The sequence below is a fragment of the Haliaeetus leucocephalus genome, unplaced genomic scaffold (genome assembly GCF_000737465.1).
Source record: "Haliaeetus leucocephalus isolate CR32 unplaced genomic scaffold, Haliaeetus_leucocephalus-4.0 Scaffold362, whole genome shotgun sequence".
Classification (NCBI taxonomy): domain Eukaryota; kingdom Metazoa; phylum Chordata; class Aves; order Accipitriformes; family Accipitridae; genus Haliaeetus; species Haliaeetus leucocephalus.
Window position 1 is genome coordinate 6149870 of NW_010972798.1, and position 21365 is coordinate 6171234.

The following is a 21365-nucleotide window of genomic DNA, read 5'->3' on the forward strand; positions in this document are numbered from 1 at the left end:
AAAACAGTAGTAATTCACAGTGAGTGAGTCACTCCTGCCAGGGACCTCACCTGGCACATGTCGGTAAGCAGTCTGACACACCTTTTGTTTCTTCCTGAGCATTCTTACCTTGGTTTGGTAAGCTCTCCTTCTTCCCAGCCTTGTGTTTAGCAGATCAGCCCAGAGTGTCCCTCTTGGTGCTGATAAAGCACTAGAAGACCCATCCTGCAAGGCATTCAGCACACATCCCCTCTTCCAGCATCTGTGTCCTTGCCACACAGAGCTTTAAGCAAGGTCAAGCATCTTGGTGATAGTATAATAGCTATAATAGTATAATAGGGCAAAGTTGAGCTGGCTTACTTGTAATTTAGTTCATATGAAGATCATGCCCTAACAAGGTCAGGCAAAATGGGAGGGAGGACAAGAGGGGCATTTATGGCTCATCTCCCACCTGATTCTGCTACTGTGTTCCAGGAGAGAAGCCAGAGAGGAGAAATAGGATGGGACTCCGCAGGCTGTTTCTGCCATCACCTGAGAAGAAGAGTTCACATCCATGGTGACAGCTGACCAGGTGGCACTGGTGGAGGTGGGAGAGTGTGTGGGGACATGGCAGGGGAATGAGTGGCAGGGGATGGAGGGATTCAGGCACGAGGGTGTCCCACTGCAGCTCTCAGGACACTTTCAAGCAGCTCTGGAATCAGGACTGAAAAGTCCCAGTGTGATAAGACAGGGTAATATTCTTCAAGTATGAATCTAAAGATCAGTCTGTTTCTAATCACAGGCCCACCACAATGTTGTGGCAGGATGGTTACAGCCATACAAAGAAGGAGAAATGGGAAGTGAATCTGCAACAATGCGAGTTTCCCCCCAGAACTTGGCATCACCTTGAACTGCAGCCGTTTCAGTTTGCCCTGTGCCAAAGCAAGCACGGTCATAAGTCACAGGGCAAGCCAGAAGCCTCTGTTCAGCAGGAAGACGCAAAAAGCTGCCAAATCATGGGGAACACAAACACACAACCAGGCTTTTGTTTGTGCCTCCTAAAGGCAGTCCAACAGAAACAACAAATTTCTGGACTTTATGTGGCTTCTTCTAAAAACAGAACATAAGGGCAAGTTCTTGAATCAAAGGTGCTACTGTGTGAGCAGAGACATCTCAAGAGAGAGGCTTTTGCTTTCTTAGCGCGAAATTTGAAATAGGGAGAAAGCAAATGCATGATGTAACCTCTTATTCGATAGATTTAGTGTTTTTTGGCTAGGCCATAGAAACTGATAAGCAAAGGTGACAGAGGGACTGTTTTTCTTTCACTTCACACCTGAATCATAGCTTTATTGCTGCTGATTTCATATTGGTAGAATAGTAAGGAGAATTGGGCTCAACAGCTGTTTTTACAGAGAGAGACATAAGCTACAATATTTAAACAAGGAATCTGAACTTTCTGCAGAATTACAGGATCAATTCTGCATCAAAAATTTCTCTTTAGCTTCAAATCCAGGGATGTTTGCAACATATAGACCACTTTATGCTTCTTGGATTTCAAAGGTCTGCATTCTTCAAAGACTGTTTATCCTATTTTGCATAATGATTTCACCACAATATTTTCCTGCTCAGCATCTGAAGCTTAGGATAACAACGTATTTCTTAGTAGTGTCATTTACTCAAGCTCTAAATGCTTCGCTGTTAAACAGAAGATAATTCAGTGGACTTATATTCACATTTACACTCGTATAATGCTCTTCAGCCTGACCTGTTTGTAAATTGGGGGCATACCCTTTGGAAGTATCATATGTTCATAATTCCCATTGAAATCTTAAAGATGTGGCAGTGCTCAACACCTCTGACAATTGGGGTATGTATGTTTCATCCAAATCTGTCTGTATTTCATACAGCACCTTGTTAAAAAAAGATTTAACATGTACCCTGGCAAAGCAGAAAATGCTAGATGCAGTATACAGTAGAAGCAGGAGGTACCTTTGACTACAGTGAAGAGAACACATATTCCCGTTTCTCATGCCTTTTCCATTTCCCATGCAAAACACAGTCTTATTCAAGCAGTTTTGTCAGACTGTGAAAATGGTAGGAACTCACCGAAACAGTTTTTTTCTTATTAGTAGGGCCTCTGAATGAGTGCTATATAAATAAGCACCTTTTCTTATGTTACAGGAAATAGAACTAAGTCACGATAACTGGAGGAGGTGGGGGGGAATGACTGGGAGCTCTTGGAGAGAGTTGCAGAACTTAGGCACTGAAAGTCACAGAAAGTGAAAACACCTGCATCTGACCAGAACCACCACTGCCTTTTGGCTTTGGGCTTTCTCATAAACTGAGCTCACTCCACTTTTAAACAGCTAACCCTCACCACTTCATACAAGTGGGGAGAATCCCACTTGGTTGTTGACTTATGTGAACAAGTAAAGGAATCGACCTCATAGAGTTATGGAGTTGGTGGGGTTCCACCATGCAAGGAAGGTGATAGACTCTGCTGGACCAGTTCTAGGGGAGTAAGTCTCCTGAATGGTGCAGAGAAAAGAGAGAGAGGATCAACCAGGAACAGGATGTACTGTCTGCCCTCAGCGCAATCTGCTGTGATACTGTTCTCTGCTTACTTACAGTAGGGTTGTGTCTGACATACATCAGACTGCTGGTATAGATTTGTCTGATATGAAAAGCATGTTAAACATTTGGATGACTGTTGTGGTTTTTGGTTTGTTTGGGTTTTTTAGCCAGGGCTTAACATACATTGGTAAAACAGCGGTAACAGATCTCTTCCTGTCAGTAAACCACATAAAGCTTCAGATTTCAGAATACACACTTGTTAATTGTGGCTTAATTTGGGAATATCTGCCTATGTGAGTTTCCATCATTCACAAAAGCAATCAGAGTGAAAGGATAGGAGTAAATCTGTAAGTACTACAGAATAAGACCATAGATATTCATACAAACCTGCAAAAGGATTCACTTACTCTTTTCAAAAAGCATCGGGCAAGAAGCTCAGGGTTTTCAATGCAATTTTCTATCTCCTTAAGGAAAATCCTGAGGGGGAGAAAGGAAAGCAAACAGTAATGTAACATCCTACTCGCACTGTGTGCTAGTTTCTGTGTAAATCCAGCTGAAAGCCTACATTTTTGTAGTAAGAGGATTCCATGGGGAAGGTAACAATTCTGACACACAAAGAAAAACATTACGTATATATTTTAGAAAAATGGGACGTGGTTCACAGATGATTGCCTGAATCACCAATATTATGTTTTCATCTGCTCACAAGCATCTGATACCTCTGGTTCCTCTGGCTGTTGAGATTTGTTTCCAATATGAAGCCCAAATACCTGCTTCCCATTTGGTTATGAGGATTTTTCAGAACAGCTAGAAAAGACAGAAAAGGTCTGTCACATGCAGTTGCTTGATCAGCAAGCAGTGAAAATATGGGATATAGCCAAAGGCTTCTGCAGTGGCAGTCAATGCATTAAGCCTTTAGAGAAAGAAAGACCAGGCTTGCAAAGGGAGGGGAATGTCATTCTCCAAATGGAAGACACATTCTTTCAAAATAATACATAAACTGAAAAGAATTTTTCTACTGTGTATCAACTACTCTGGCATAATATTTAAACTTGCAAAAGAGGGACTTTTTATTTATTTTGTTCAACTGTTTGTTACATCTTATGGGCCATTATTATCCAAAAGAAAGTTTTATGATCATGTGAAGGATGAAATTCCTTAAGAAAAGTGCTATCAAATATATCATGTCTTCTGATGTGATAACAGAAATATAGGACAAATAAGCTGAACACTAAGAAAACTTCCTCACAGAGGAGTTTTGCCAGAGAGAGAATATCGGCATTTAGTCCTGTGACATCTACCAGTGTACCAAGAGAGGTGGTAAAATAGTCGCCATTAGGGACATTCAAAATGGATAATGCCAGGGGAAATCTCAAGTAAATGCACAAAAGGGTATAATCTTTCACAAAAAAGATTAAATAGATGATCTCAGAAGTCTTCTCCACACATGGGTTTTATAGAACACACAGAGGCAAGTGAGGATGACTTTTCCTGCCTGCATATGTGCGAGCATGACAAAGCACCCCACATAAAAGGAGTAGAAATGACAGTAGCACCCGAGGGCGCAGGCCACGTGCCTGTTGTGGAATTCGTAGATTTCTGGGAGGTTCCCAAAAAGAATTTCCTTCTTGTTCTGGAGTGCAGATGGAATCAGATGTACTAAATTGGGATTGTCCATTTCTGAAGCATATCCCTGCAGAGAAGAGTGGAAAATAAAACCAGCCTGTTTTTACCAGGGAAGAAGTACTGTGTCTGAGACACTGAAAAGCCCCAAAGTCTATGTGCTTTTTGTTCTCAACAGAGCTTATAAAGGCTTCTCCTATGCCGGCTTCATTGTTGCTCCCGTGAATTTCTGATGCTTCTAATTTTCCCCAGAGCTTTTACCCCTGATAGCTGTGCAAACACATTTTTAACCACAAATGGACAGATTACTGGATTAACAAAAAAGATGAAATGATGTCCCTAGGATTCAAAAGCCATTTTGGTCGTGTAGGGATGGAAACTGCTAAGTTTGACAGACACATATCTTTCTGCTACACTGCTTCACTGCAAAAGGGTAATTTTGGATTTATTTGTTGGACTGTGGTATTTGGCTTGATTATTCGGTTGTTTCTTGTAGAAACTGGATTGTGTTTCTTCAATAAAAACTTTGAGAGAAGAACATTCTGAGTGCAGAATTTAAACGCAAAAGTAATATATCAATTCTCAGAGCTGTCAGCTCCCACAGATCAAATCCAATAAAGAAGCAATCACATGGTTGCAAAAAGAAACTACCCAGTCCTTCAAGTCCCACCCAAATACAAGCATGATTGAGCCCTACTCAGCCTCCATCCTCCCACAGACTAGAGACCCCAGACTCCGCACACACAGAGTATGCTGGTATCCTATGAGTTTCAAAAGCTCAAGAGTTATATTTGCGGTGTAAGCAGCTCTTTTCTGTGTTCAGACACTGCATGGGACTATAAACAAGAGGAGGAAGAGGGCCTTCTTTTTTCTCAATCATTTTCCAAACTTACATTCACAGAAATTTAGTGTCTGTTCCCATGGAAATCAAGGGTGCTGTTTCTGAAGCCTGTTGATGATATTTTGAAAAGGCACATTATTAACTATTCCTCTGTCCCTAACTTTGAGAACCATGCAACATTTATCATTCTGTGGGCTGGGATCAGAAAATGTGCCTCTTCCTTTAAGCCCTGAGGAAAGATGTTCAAAACATCCTTCTCGTTTTTCATCTCCAAGGCTGAGCTATCTTGCTAACAGAGCCTGTGTATTCTAAACACTAAGTGGGAGGTGAGAGTGCTCAGCCCATGAAGGATGTGCACCTGCAGTGATGACTTAGAGGTTAAGCACCAGAAGTCACTACAGAAGAATTTCTTACCTCTATTATACTTTGAAGTTCTTCTACATAAACCCGTTCTGTTTCTATCAGCTCATTGATTATGTGGCTAAAAAAGAAGAAAGGTGGAAAGTTATAGTGTTTACCAACAGTTCAACAAAGCACACATGAAAGAAAAAATGTTTTTCCTTGTATATTCCTCTTTATGCCTCCAACTACATTAAAAAAACCCTCCTGTGGCATCTCCGAAGGTCATTTCTCCATACTTCAGTATTGTGCCTTGTTGATAAGCTTAAAAGTCCTGAACATCCCTTGAACTATTTTTTTTCAGCTCGTTTTAAACTTCATTTTGGTTGCTTCCATTATTTTTATACCTACGAATTTGAATAAAAAGATTTTAAATGCCCCAGAAGGCAAACAAAAAATATTTCCTCTTCTAATCATAACTAACAATACTCAATAAAAGGGGTTTATATTTCCCAAGGCTATGTTACATTTCTGTTTTACTTTCTCTTATGTAATAAACAAAATTGGTGATCAGGCTTCCTTTCTTTAATACATTGTGAAAACGGGCAACAGGATGATGTCAGAAGTCTGAAAACATGAAAGTAAATTAGAATAAAATATTTATACAATATTTTGGACTTTTCATTTCTAATACTAGTTCAATGCTTCTAGGTAACTTGGAGACATGTATCTTGAAGATGCCTGATTTATTTCACAGAAATATGAATGTAACCAATTCACTTTTGGACAAATAACTAATTAGATTTTAAAATAAAATTGCATTAAATTCCTCAACTTTTTTCATGCATGAGTTGTCCCATATTCTCAAGAAGATGTTCTCTTTAATATTCTTATGCACTAAGTTTTCAGGATAGCTCTTCCAGAGCTTTGAGCAGTTTGTCCAAGTAGAAAAGGACTAATGCCTATTATTCCTTTCCTGGTCCATGCTTCACAAGAGTCTGTAACCACACAGCTACATCAAGCAAAAACACATCAACAGAAGGACACTAGGAAGTAACGTCTAGAGAAACTGGAGTATGGCCAGTCATAAGCAGCACACAACCTGAGGCTAGTAGAAGTGTAGGTAACTATTGGCATCAATACCGGCACATGCATTTGTCCCATATCTCCCTGTACATATGTTAGGGTAAGGATGAAATTGGTGGTGGGTAGAAAGAAGAAAAATATCTTATGCTTGGAGACCCTTCTACCTCAGGAGCTACCTGCCACTTTACACATACAATCAGTAGCATTAATCCCAGGTTTTCCCCTAGAAATGTACTTGTCCAGCATGCCATTGACCAGCCAAAGACATGATGGTGTGTCTGGAAGGTAACCTCCAGAGTAGATGCTACAGGAACCATGGCGGTTTTTTTGCAAAAATACAGATTTCTGCTATTTTGGTAAAAAGCTCTCCAAGAGACTGGAGGAGATAGAAATCTGCTCCTCTGCTGCCTAGTGCCCGAAGCTTGAAGCCTCTCAAGGCTGCTTTCTACAGGAAAATATAGAGACAGGAAAGTGACTTCTATCACTCCTGCTGGGAAGTTTGTTCTATGTCTGGTTACCTGGTTTTTATATATCATACAACAGTCACGTAATCAGCCAGACCCCATTAGCCCTTTATATCATGAACCACATTTACACTGTTGCATCCACTGTGAGGGGATTTTGTCATCCTCTGCGCTTTTTAGGATGTCCTTTTTGAGATTAATAAATCAAACGCACTTCTGATAAAGCCTCCTTTAAATGGTATGGCCAGGCATTTGAAAGTAAAATACTCACATTTCAGGCAGCTTGAAATGCAAAAGCACTGACCGAAACCTTACTTGGTTACTAAAATAGATTCATTGATTTGCTTCAGATTTACCCACTCTTTTTCAAGGCAATATGTTTTTGCAGGCTAGGTGGGGACCACTTACTCTGGTCTTGGAGGCTATTACTGCTTTATGGACCACTGCTTGAGAAACATTATAAATACTGAGAAGACTAGACCTTACCTTCAACTGGCCCATAATGTTTCAAATTTTGTTATAAAATAACTAGGATTTCATAGGTATCTTGCCTTAATGCCTTAAGTAAAGACAAAATTGCAGAGTGTCTATCACAAGGTAGGGAAATGGGTCAGAGCTGTACGCTGTATGCTCCAGGAGTCCTGACTCCAATTAGTTAACTCCACATTGATCTCAAACTGAAATATTTATGCACAGGAAAGCTGCATCTAGCAATAGGGAAAAAATGATCTCACTCTTCATGACTGAGCAATACTATTGAGTGAACACGGGTGCAAAGGGATTCTGCAGTACTATGCATGATCTCATAAAGCCAAGCCGTGTTGGACTCTAACCCATGTAAAAGCTCCATCCACGTTTCCCTGAATTTGCACACCTTTGAGCTGGAAAATATGTTTGGGATATGCTCAGAGAACTAGATTACTCCTCACAAGATAGAGATATATGCTACTTTGATGCACCTTCATGAGAATTGCACAGTCAATGGCAAAAATGTCCAAAACATTATTTTACAAACATTAGCACTTGCTTTTACAGCTGACTGAAAGAAATAAAACTTTTATGGTTAAATATGCCTTTCCTTTTAACAGCTATTGAAGTTACTGCACAGACCAGATGCAAAGGGGGACAAGCAGATTGCTACTGTTCTAGCATCACTATCACGGGCAATGCTGCAAAGAAATCATGAGGACAATGCACAACTTGTTTCTGGAGTCAAAAACGCAGGCTGGCTATAAACTGAACTAACATACCTCATCAAGCTCAAGCCACTAATGGTTATTGAGCTACAACACAAACTCTAGTGGCAGAAACTTGTTGAATCAGACAGGTGTTTGGTGGTCACTATCTAATTCAAACTAAGCAGTTCAAATTTTATTTGTCACTCTGGCTATCAGCTTCAGTAGAGAAAAGTGGAGATTCAGTTGTCCAGGTAGGCAGCTAATAGCAGATAAAATAAAACAGACACATGCAAGTATAACTTCCTCTGCAAACTTCATATTTGCATTGGCACAACAGTGTGGCCATAGAAACTGTGCATACATCCTACCTGTGTACACAGCTATGGTCTTTGCAATGATACACAGACTATTTTAACTTTTAGCACTCTTCAGAGCCAAAGCATGGTTATATTCTTGGTTCCCTTGGTAGACCTAAGAACTACTGCTCCACACTTACTTCATGAATTGGAGAACAGGTTTGACACTGTTTGAAAAGGTTGTTCCATCAGTTATAAGTTTTGAAATACCATCTTTAACTTCAGTTCTAACCTAAATTTATCTTAAGGAAACCTCAAATTCTGTTTATTATTTCTGTTCTCCAGATCCAGAAGACCTAAAATTTCATGTTGCAGCAATTGAAACTTCATGAGGTTTATTTAATGCTCACAATTCACATTTCCAAAGAGCTGGTGCATTGTTTAAAAAAACACAACAGAGCAGGTGTGACATAGTCACCACAGAAACTTAATGTTTTTAAGTTTTAAATTAATCTTTGATTTTAAGTTCATCTTACTGTTGAAAGATGCTTATTTACCTGGAAATAAGACATAGATCTTTCAGATGTTATTTAGTCTGTTAGCTAACAGATTACATCAGGACTGACTCTGAAGCAAACCCAACCCTTAGCTAACAATTATACCTGAAACGCAAATTATTAGTCCATAGGTTTCCTAGTAACTGTCATAAACAAACAACAGTGTGGTGCCTGTCAAAAGCGCAACTGAATGTAATCCAATAAGTAGAACAGAGGCCTTTAGGATATTTTACTATCCAGCTTTCTATGAAAGATGAAGCAAAAATGAATTCTTTTAATCTTTTCTGAATCCTGGTTTAACATAGAGTACCAGCTCTTGAATCCCCATTTTAAGAAACCTGGTTTTTTAATTGATTTACTAATCCTAATTTTGTTTGGAAACTTTGTCCATTCAGAGCATTAAAAAAAAAAAAAAATCATGTATGAGGAATGTTTTATTAGAGGAAGTTCTGTGGGACTCCTAAGATACTGCTATTGTAGTTATGGGGTTATCATAAAATCTAACACAATTCTTTAAGAAGATTTGATTTTATTATTTAACTTATTTCTGTATGTAAACTTATATTAAGAGCAAATGCCTTAGCTTTTTAAGTGTTACGAAAAACTTGTTTAACTAATCCTTTCACTGCTTGTAAAGGTGGTGCTAACCATTTTATCATCTCAGTTTCAATGACAATGAAACGGAGACAAAACCATGATGGTATTCCTCCAGCTCCTGGTTAGAGTTCAAGAGCTTCATATCTCTAAACCATGAGTCTGTACATAAAGGATAATCATTTTCCAATACTTCTCCACAGTGAGAGAGCAGGATTTGCTGCCTAAATAAGACCTTCGCTGCTCAGGGGTTTGGGGGAGGGGGGTGTTGTTGTTGGTTTTTTGTTTTTAACTTTAGTCTTTTACCACCCACAAATTGTGTCCACGTGAAAAAAGAGGAATTTGACCAAACATCCAGCATTCTGTCAGACTCAGCACACATGCTTTAGAGCTGTTTTTACACTTGCCTCTTAGTACCCATGGCCAAGTACATCTCTGGGATTTCCTACTTGGAACACAGGAGCTGTATGCTTAAGCCTCCCACTGTCCCCAAAGCAGAATACCTCTCATGCTTCTGCAAATTGCTGGTGGGTGCAAATTCTATTCCCAAGGCTGCCACTGGTTGGAAGTGTTGCATGATATAATCCATCCATCTCTATCTGTAACCATCCCACAGTCTCCAGATGTTATTTTATATCATTACAACACTATTCTTCTGAAAGTGTTATTCTGTATTTCTTTCTCTAACAGGGTTGGTGCTACAGCAGCCACCAGGAACACTCAGCACAAACCCATCAGAAAAGAGCCTTCCTTAGCTCCAGCGCTCCCAGAGTAACTTACCTGAATTGCTCTCCAAATAATAACCATAGCAGCAAAATCTCAAACATTAAAGGTTGTTGTACATTAATCACTCTCTTGTCAAACTGTTAACAATATAAAGCTGTGCACTTGGTCGAGGACCTTCCACAGACCTTAGAATTGCCCTGACAAAGATGCAATTTAAGAACAGTAAATTAAAAAGCTACATAAGTGTGTCTTGTTGCTGTGGAGGAAAGCATTAAGAGGGTATAAAGGAGATACTTTTATGCTCACTGTGTGAGCATGCTAGGTTGGTAAATGATGAAGTAGGGAGCTCACTATATGGCACAAGGGATTTAATGGCATTTGAGATAGTCTAATGGCCTAGAAAACCAGTAGTGACATCATCTGATTCACATCAAGCCATGAGGGGTGAAATGTGAAATGGTCATCTCTTCCAGGATGTCATGGGGCAGGAAGGGTAACTCAGCATGCATCTGCTGCGAGTATCAAGTTTAAGGAAAATATGATGCAGCAATTGACAGGACTATTGTCACAGGTGGTTCTTCCAACTCCCTTTTTCCCTTGTATGGTCTCAGCAAGGATGACTAGGTTAGAAGTCATTTTCTGGTGACCAGCCTCATCATAAATCCTCTTTACATTGTCCAACATTTGGACAAAGCTAATACTGCAAATGCAAACATACATTGTTTCTAAAAGCAAAAGGACATTGGTCCGTAGATAAGAAATTAAGACAAATGCAACTAATCCATTGTCTTTCTAACTGCTAAGAAGAAAGTACAGGCACCAGGGTTCACCCTAATGTTTCTGTCAATAATATCAGAAATTAAACAAAAGGTGAAACAGTGAAGGAACAAAAAAGCATATCAGAAAAATTAAGAACATAAGCTAATCAATGGCAGAGCAGAGATACGGGCCCTTACTGTAGTTAGAGTTTTAAACTTAGCTCACAGTTCATTCAGTGTCTCTCTTTTTTCTGTGTCCATGTCCAAACTACATAGCAAAGTTTCATGCAGATTTCTATCAGCTTCAGAGGGCTTTTCTGCAGCCTCCAGTGCTGCCACTCACCTTCCTCACTAGCCTAAACCAGGGACTGGTCTCTTGGAGGACGCAGCAGATGCAACACTGATGTATCTGCCACCCCACCTGCTTTTGTATTTGCTTTCCCCTTCACAGAGAAACATGAAGAAAGGAGATGGAGCCAGGAGAGACCACTTGAAATCTTGCCCTTGGTGCTAAGGGACTGTTCATGGTTTGGCCAGTAAGTATGAGAACTTGCATCCTATAAACACACTTGTTGCAGTTGGCTGTGTGTGAGAGGATTCGGAGGTAATTTCCAAATAGAAGCAGCTCGCAGCCTTGACTTTGGACTCAGCGTTGTGATTACAGGAAAGACCCAAACAGTCCCCTTGGTGACTGGAAACTGGAGAAAAACCAGGTGGAACTGGGTTGTGTGAGGTAAAGAAGAGGGGAGATCTTCCACACTCCATTGTTCTTTCATTTCAGAGACATTTACAAAAGTATGTGGTTTGGATGGCAGCACTCCAAAGACAACAAAACTGAATTGGCTGAAGTTTATGGGCAGCTCTCACAAGGATAGTTCCTCGCCAAGATCATTGCCAAGTAAGCAGGTCATCTCAACACAGATGGTGAAGGATTAGGCATCTGACCTGAAGGTCTAAGGTTTCCACGGAGTCCGAGAAATCTGTAAGATCCTACCTGTAGGCATCCTTGTTGCCAGTAAACCTTAATTCCACTGGAGTATACTTGCTCCTTCCCCAAAGAAAGAGAGACTCAACAAATCAGAAGAGTTCCAAAGGTGGAATATTCTGGTCCCAATAATACCTGACCCACTAGCTTTCCTGGTGTGGAAACAGTGACGTGAAACACTGCTCAGGAAAGCAAGGCCAGCTTTCCCTCTGTGGAGGGAGTTTATTATGTGTCCTAGCAGAGAGGGCTCAGCCACCACTAACCTGGCAAAGCACTCTGTATGGCAGAGCCTTTGCAGCTACCGTAACTTGGCAGAATTAGGATGTGGCTGTGGCAGGAAGAGATCACACACAGACCCACTGATGTGATGTTGTCAGATGTTCCTCCAGCAAAGGAAACTTCTTGTTATGGGAAACAGTTAAAGTGCATGAACTAGCTCACATTTCTTTGAATTATTGATCTGGGTTTCTCATGAAACATCATGGCCTTCATTACTACTAAGACCACATTTCCCACAGGTGTGATTTCACATCAGTTCGCTTTGGGCAGATTATTCTTGCTTTGGCAACCATGGCATCCTGTAGCCCTGCAGCACTACTGAGATTATCGCACACTGAGCCACTTTCTGCCACTCCTGGCTTTGAGAGGCATTGCAGTGCCAGCACAATAAGGGTGATAAGAAAGGAGAAAGTAATAGGAAAACTATTTCTGCTTTGTCATTAGTGCTCTCTCTGACCACTGGCAGGTTAGTCATGCCATGCTGAAGTGAAGTAAAAAAATGACTGCATAAAGGATTCTCTCCAACAGGGGTGAGAATGTAGGAGCTGCAAAGGACAGCAAAGCATCAGGAAGAGACTTGGTTTTAGCCAATGTCGTAAGTGAAACCTTGAAACTGAGGTAAATGCTGGTATTAATTAGCACCCTTCACTTGTAGTGGTGCATTTCTCTATCTTGTCACTGCCTGTGCTGACATTTAGACCAAATGTAGCTATTTATATTCCTTTGGACTGTGCAAATAGCAGCTAGCAATCTTGCTAACCAAGTATAAACTAATCCTGCTCTGCATTGCCTTATTGCAACAAAACTTTGTCAATAGGTATTTGTATGAGCTGGCTTCTTCTGGTAACTGAGAGCACACTACCAGGAAGGTCCTTACTACAGTGACCATCAAGAAGACTTGTACCAGCCCATTATATATTAATAACTCTTCCTCCTTCCTTCTTCCTTAATAAGAGAAAAAAAGGAAACATAATTGAATGGCTGGCCAAGCTCCCCAGGTGTGTCAGGTCATGCAACCCCATGCAGCGCTACAGGCTTGCGGAAGAGTGGCTGGAAAGCTGCCCAGCGGAAAAGGACCTGGGGGTGTTGGTCAACAGCTGGCTGAATATAAGCCAGCAGTGTGCCCAGGTGGCCAAGAAGGCCAACAGCATCCTGGCCTGTATCAGAAATAGTGTGGCCAGCAGGAGCAGGGAGGTGATTGTTCCCCTGTACTCGGCACTGGTGAGGTCGCACCTCGAGTCCTGTGTTCAGTTTTGGGCCCCTCACTACAAGAAAGACATTGAGGTCCTGGAACATGTCCAGAGAAGGGCAACGAAGCTGGTGAAGGGTCTGGAGCACAAGCCTTATGAGGAGCGGCTGAGGGAACTGGGGCTGTTTAGTCTGGAGAAAAGGAGGCTGAGGGGAGACCTTCTCGCTCTCTACAACTACCTGAAAGGAGGGTGTAGTGAGGTGGGGGTCGGTCTCTTCTATCAAGTAACAAGAGGAAATGGCCTCAAGTTGCACCAGGGGAGGTTTAGATTGGCTATTAGGAAAAATTTCTTCACTGAAAGGGTTGCCAAGCATTGGAATAGGCTGCACAGGGAAGTGGTTGAGTCACCATCCCTGGAGGTATTTAGAAGACCTGTAGATGTGGCACTTAGGGACATGGTGGACTTGGCAGTGCTAGGTTAATGGTTGGACTCGATGATGTTAAAGGTCTTTTCCAACCTAAATGAGTCCATGATTCTATTCTATGGTTATGCAGGTCTGTATCACAATAATTCTGGCAGGAGCAGTGTCAAATGGTTTCTCTGCTGTGATATGTGCTACCTTAAAAACCCGTGTCAAATATAATGAAGCACTAAGCAGAAATAATAACTAGAGACTACCACAACCTATTAATATCTCCTCTGGCTAAATCTCAATGGCTTTTTGCTCATACAGTTACTATTTGTGCATCCTGCTCAGATGGCAACATAGAACTAATTCAGGATTTTTGTTTCCGTAGCTGTGCTTCTTTTCTAACAAACTCATTGGCTCACTCCCATTCACAGATCTTCTTTCTATGCCAGGATTTGCTATCACAGGTGCCTGTCCTTATAAGAAGTCTTTTCCCAGAAGAAGAATTGGAGCCATCAAATAGAATTAAACCAGTGACCTTTTCTGAAAAAAAACCAACCAAACAAACCAAAAACAAACAAAAAAACCCTACCCATAAATCATAATTGGTGCTCCAAAATTATTACACTACAGAAAACCTGTCTGCATGACTGATGTGGAGCCAGCAAAAGTGGCACTCGCACATGGGTACTCCATATCTGTCTTGCAAAAATGCATGGTGCCTGGAAGATGAAAAGTTAATATTTTCAACAGCTGAAATAGCAGAATACCAGTGTGCAAGAGCAAAATGCTCAGCTGAATTTATTAAATTAATAAAAATAAAATAAACATCACTTTTATAAATATATCTAATTTAGATAGAGATCTACTTAAATTGAAAATACTGGCTCTTTTAACACCTGAGGCTTCAAAAACAAGAGAAAGGACTGAACAGAACTTTGTGCAGTGCAACAGATACATATACTTAGAATAAACATCAACATTGGATAGAGTTGGACATAAGAGATGTGAGTGAAAAATTTACTGGCCTGCAAAAATGAGTACAGTGGTAAAGACCTTCTTGGCCCAGCACTCTGGCTAGTCTTAAGTGTTGTCAAATTTCTATTTCTGAATGTAAATAAAATATAACAAAATTACATTTTTTGCAATGGTATCTCCTTTGTAGGTAGTAAATGGTGAAAATCTCACTGTCTTGGTGTAAATAGAACAAGCAATAAATAGCACATCCAGTTTTGAATTAGAAATTGCTACAATAAATTCTAAGACTGGTCTAATCTTAAAATCTCAAAATGATCTCTGTGCTATGGAATCAAAAGAAATGACAGCATGTCAGCTGCTGCATAGAGGAAACTTCCATTCCACCTACATAATTGCTTTTAAGAGGAATTTTTTTTCATTTCTCACAGGGCTAAAAGTGCCTTTTCTACTTGAGAAGTATTCTCAGCTGAGCTTGTGCAACAGCTCAAGTGAAATTTAAGTAATGAGTCAGTTGCTGTACTTTACTTCCTAAAGTGGAATGAAAGATCATTCTGGACATAAGAACATTTGTTTGAATGGAACTTTATATTTGTTAGTTAATACAGAAAACATTTCTGAATTCTCTGACACATATTCCTTTTTTTTTTTTTTTTTTAATGAAAGAGAGCAATCCTTGAAAGAACAATGATTGTTCTTAAAGTACATTTCATGGCTGCAACTAACTAACTTTGAGAAGCATAAGGGATTTAGGTTGTACGCTCCGTCTCATCTGGAAATTAGTGTCCCTTAGTGAAGATATTGTAATTGCCTGCCTAGGTGATTCTATTCTGCTGCAACATCAAATGGATTTGCTCAAATTATTATGGAAGTTCTGAGCAGAAGGACTGTATCTTTGTTAGAAATATATTGCACCACCTAAGTCACCATTTATAATATTTTGCTTGTTCTGAAATGATCTGTTCTCTTCATATATAAGGAATTGTCCCACATTCATTGTTCCCAAAACAAATGACCTTGGGGAAATATTTTTATATATCTTAATTAGTTGACCTACATTATAGGAACCAGAACATAGTTGTTAATGGAGAGGCAAATTAATTAAGTCACCTACAGAGAGGAATAATATGAATAGAGGACTAAAAGTCAAGCAATAGCTGTTTCTCATCTCAGCTGTGCATGTACACTGAAATGATGCAGCTCTGTACAGAAATTTGAGCTAGCTTTAGACAATGTGGATGCTGCAGACTGGTCCTTACTGTAGGCCAAAATAACATGCCAAGAAGCTGAGTAAATATTTGTCAACTATCCGTATTTGTGAACTACCCATCAGGCCCACCTTGTGATTTTGGTCTTTTAACCTTGCAGCTGCACCATTTCTATTTCATGATAAAGATACATTTAGCTCTGTGATATTTCAGCATTGAGTAATCAATTAGCTAAAAGCAGGTGAATAATCTATAGATCAAATTTGCTACTAATGTAACTGCTAAGTGGTATTAGGCCATATTTTAGTAGATTGTAGTAGGTTGTTATCCATACAACCTACTACACACATACATGCTTGTAAAATGTCTGCATGTAACTGAGACATTGCAGGTTAACAGGCTGCTCCCATACTGTGGAGGCTTCCATGTAATTTCTTAGCACTGTTTGCTTGCTTGAGATTATGAGTATTTACATACCGGCCACAGAATTAACTTAATTACTCAAATTTCACTATTCTTCCTTAGAAATATTATCCAACCAAAAGCAAACATTCTGATTTCTTAGGGCCAGGGAGATCTAGTATAGCTGGATCTTTCATTTACTACAGGAAAGTATATTGCATAAAGGACTTAAAGTGAGGACAGGGGAGAAAGAAATAATTCTTCACTACACTTGCCTAAGAATGGATTTGATCTGCTAAACTGAAGTCATTATGGGTACTCAAGTTTACCAGCCAACAAAGGAAACTCACTGCTTTTTAAAATATAAAAATATAAATTCATACATATATGTATAAAAATTAAATTAATGTTATTAATATACTTATGTTGAGATTTACCCTCTTACTTGCTTCTAGCTAATAAAGACTAGAACATACAGTCACAGATTATATTCAAAAGGTAAGACCTCTAAAATAAAGCATTCCAGATTTTGCATGTCCTAGACTTGTGGGAAATTCAGAGAGTTCCCGTGTTCCGGAAGCCATTTCCTTCCTGGATGCTTTTTTCTTAAAAGTTGGAAATAGAGCAGGTGAAAGATCTCTAGATATGTAATAGTTTCTGGCTTTTGCAAAAACTATTTAACAGCTTTTTTCTGTGTTCACCCTGACTTTTAAAACAGAAACTACTTTCAGTTTACATGCAGTATATTTTTTCCATTCCTTTGTAGACATAATATCCAAATACCACTTGACCTCACTGAGCAAGAAATCTGATAAAGGCTGACAGTGCTGTGGATTTTCCCACACGGAGTGGTAAAGCATGATATTTGAAAAAGGGCTTTTTTAATAAAAGCAAAAGTTACAGTGGTAAAACCACAAAACTTTCAAACAGACAAGTGCAAAAAAATAAAACCCGAAGTAGGTTAAAGGAAGCTTAATGGGAAATATTTATACTGAGAATTCATGTTGACTACTACAGCTCAGGCTCCAAGTAAACCTAAAACATGCCCACAGCCTCTCTCCAAAATTCTGTGTAATCTCAGGTGGGTATCCTTGCTGAGCTGGTGTGACAGTGAAGGATCTAGGCACATGTGACTCCACTCCATACAGATTCCTACACCACCCCAATCTCTTACTCCAGAGCACCTGTGTTAGGTGATGAGACTAACATCTCTCATGCCTGTGGTACTCACTCATCCTGTCCCTGCAAGGACCTTTTGTGCCGTGCAGAGTCATTTTGGATTGGGATAGAGAAGCTGAACACGAAACTAGTGTTCACTTCATGCAATTGGCAACACAAATACTATCCTGAAGGGCTCACTGCTGGAGGAAGAGGAGGGCTCCAGTGGTTTTGATTCTCATAGCAGATCTGCTCTTGACAGCTTTGTTCTCCGAGATTTTGGAAGGCTGTTTAGGTAGAAGGAGGAATTAGTTTTATTATTAAAATTAATCATAATTGATTTTACAGGCAGCCCTGAGTTTATGTTGGAGAGGACAGACCAGAGAAGTGCATGTTGCACTTGGAAGGGAGGGGATGGATTTGGTGAAGATTCTTAGTTCCTGTGTGGGTTTGTATTTCAGTCTGAGATGTGACCCTAAGGAAACTCCATCCTGCAAAATCTGCTTCTCCCTGTAACAGGACACAGCATTGTCCCAGACTTAAAATCTACGGTCCTCCTGCCCGAGCTTTGGCAGATCTCTTGGATATACCCTGCTTTTAAATGTCCTCAAGAATCAGCATTCTGTGGGGCTTGGGGGAAATAAACCAGGTGTTAGTTACATGACAATGTGAATGGAACAGGGAAAGAAAATCCTGACAAGCTAAAATGGAATTCATGGGAGCAGCTGGAACACATATTCTGCTTTAGTTAACCTCTTCTTGGCAAATTTATATCAGTAAGTTAGTTGTGAACTGCCATGGCTGAGGAGCAAACACATCCTTTTTGTGTGTGTCATGCTTTCTCCACAGCGGTAATCTGGGGCAGAGGGGCAGGCAAGGATCATACATCCATACCATCTGCAGCTCCCACACTCCAGCCAGCAGTGGCTGGGAACCACAGCTCTTGCCAACATCCATATCCATTTACTACGCTATACTTTGGACAACTCTCCCTACCACACCTCTGGAAAGCAGCTTGCAGAATTTAGTCATAAACTTAGAGAAGGAAGGAGAGACACTCTCTGCTGGAAGATATTCCAAACTTAGAAAGCAGCTTTAGAGAACTGTAGGATATATTCCAGCTGGAGAATGTGTTCAAAGGGCCACTTTACAGAAGACTCTCATAATTGCAGATTGCAAGAAACTGGGAGGATATTACCCAGTATTTGAGTAACAGTATTACCCCTGTTTCTTACGTTTTTGTCTAAGCAGCTGCTAATGGCCAATGTCCAAGATAATACAATGGGACAGATAGATTTCTGGGCTCATCCAGGACTGCCATTCCTCTGCTTTTTTTCCCTGGAAGAATAGGAAGCTTGGTTTATCAGTCTCAGTGGCTGTTACAGGTCTTACACAAGCCTTGCCCACATGGGAAATGTCTAGTTTGCCACTTCAGCGTTTGTAGTTAGAATTGGGGCTGGGTGCAGTTGCAATGGTGACTGGAAGAGGTAAGAGCATGCCACGCCACGCAGAGCTATTACAGAGGTTGGAGCTCTTGGTGTCCTCTGCCCACGCAGTAAGTCTGGCCTGAGAGTACTAGTGGGGGAATCAGCACAGACAAACAGAACCTATACATTTTTTACCAAGAACAGCACGCTCACTGCCACGTTATTTAGGTCTAGTTCAGGTCAGACGCCATAAGACCGTCCATACTAGTTTGTCCAACATGGCTGTTAACCAGGCAACAGCATTTGAAGGCAGGTTTGCAGTAACTAGAAATGCAAATAAAGCATGTCGTGGTTTAATCCGGCAGGCTGCTGAACACCACGCAGCCACTCACTCACTCCTCACCCCTGCAGTGGGATGGGGGAGAGAACTGGGGGGTGGGGGGAAGTAAAATTTGTGGGTTGAGCTAAAGACAATTTAATAGGACAGAAAAGGAAGGGAAAATAATAATAATAATAATAATATAAAAAACAAGTGATGTACAATGCAATTGCTCACCACTTCCCACTAGAGGCTACAGAGAAAAATCAGCAACAGTGTATTGAATAATCTGGATAGGAATTGGAACTTTGCAGAGTCTGCAGTGGATCTGCTAGACACACAAGGGATACTATATAGAACAGCATTCCTGTTTAGACCCTTGTGAGGAAAGAATGTTCCTGCCGGATGAAAAAATGTAAGTGAATTTTCAGAAGTAAATACAGCATTCTAAACATGAATATGTCACAAATCTTCCAAACCTGTTATTATATTCCCAGTTAATGAGCAGCTTGTTAAATGCAGGAAGTCAAGCCAGTGGTGATTTACTGAAGAGTGCAATTGATAAATCACTGTTCCATTGCATCACTAGCTACACAGGACTGAGTGATTTCCCATCTGCTATGTCCTGTCTGCTACTGTCCTGCAAACCATGCAATTATTTAGGTCAGCCCAGTGTGGGTGCAAATCACTGACATCCTGATTAGGCAACATGGTGCGCTCTTTGTGCTGCTGTAAACGACAATGTGAAGTGCTCAGCACTCCTTCATAAGCTAACTGACATACAGGAGCTGCATGTTTTTAACTTCAGATCAGTTTAAAAACAGATTTCATTGGAACTGGCGTGAACATGTGTGGGGAAGACAGATATGCTTTGGCAGCTGTCTGGAGAATTTTATACCCTGAGAGGTGTGATTGCTCCTAGTTTGTTTCAGTGGTTTCTTAGCCTGGAGACTGTCACTGTCCTGCCCTTTAAAGAGAAAGCAGCACCATCTGAGGTGGTATAAAATCATACCAGTGCCTCTCCTTCTCTTTTCACATCCATCAGCTTGGCAGTGATAACAGGGCTGAGTAACATCCTCTGCTCCTTGGTTTGTGCCTATGTTACCTGGGATTTCTAGGTGTCCTTCATGCAAGTACAAAGGCGAAGGACTGTCAACCTGCTATGTCATAGCAAAGCAAGTTTTTATGAAGAGGTGATACAGCTACAGTTAGGGAAGAAACAAACATAGGAGCCTGCAGGCCCACAGGTGCTTCTTCAGACAAGATGCATCCCATCCCAGGCCAACACAAAGCAGCCTTTATTTGCATATGCTCTATAAACCCTGAGATGGATCAGGGCGTGGGAGAGAGCAGAAGATTAGTAAAGTCCTGGATAGGCATAGGAAGTAGCCATCCAATAGAGGATGCAGATTGCCCGCCATCGACTATGTACTTGCTAAATTTCCAATGCTTTTCAAGTGGGGCACACATATTCCTGTGACACAGGGCAAGACAGAAGATACCTCTGATCCTAATCTCTCCATGTGCCTAAAACAAACCAACCATCCAGTATGTGCATGTGGCCAGCTGCATTCCAGGAGCCTGCCCAGAGCCAGCAGGCAGCAGAACAACTGCGTACAAAACAAGTTGAGGAATTCCTAGAATTTCTGAAGAGTATTAAAATAACCTTAGTATCCAATAGCAAGCAGGTATGAGAGATAATAGCAGAAGTGGCTGCTTATCCCTCTTTGGTACTTGATTAAGTGCGAATTTTGTAAGAAAGCATGTGAATGTTGAGAGTATTTATTTCAGCTTTTCTCTACCTCCCAGATCTTTGGGAGCAAGGACACAAGGACTTCAGGAAGCCTCCAGAACACTAAATAAACCACTGTATTGTAACAATAAGATTTTTTATCTCCTGTTCATAATAATTTTCCCAGTCCCCAGAACTATTTGGATCTATAGTAGGAATATGTCTCCTCTTGCTAGTCTACACGCATTTCCATCAGCAGCAAGATCTCCCTACATGGCAGCATACAC

General features: G+C 40.6%; 1 protein-coding gene across 1 annotated transcript in view; it reads right to left on the reverse strand.

Moving 5' to 3' along the window:
* The window catches only part of MCF2L2 (MCF.2 cell line derived transforming sequence-like 2), a 160136-nt gene that overhangs the window by 39452 nt on the left and 99319 nt on the right, over positions 1-21365 (reverse strand). The window contains exons 16-18 of the mRNA XM_010572952.1: positions 5411-5477; positions 4110-4225; positions 2940-3009 (exon numbers count right to left, since the gene is read on the reverse strand). Of these exons, the coding sequence (XP_010571254.1) occupies positions 2940-3009; positions 4110-4225; positions 5411-5477 (253 nt within the window). The remainder of the gene's footprint in view (positions 1-2939; positions 3010-4109; positions 4226-5410; positions 5478-21365) is intronic.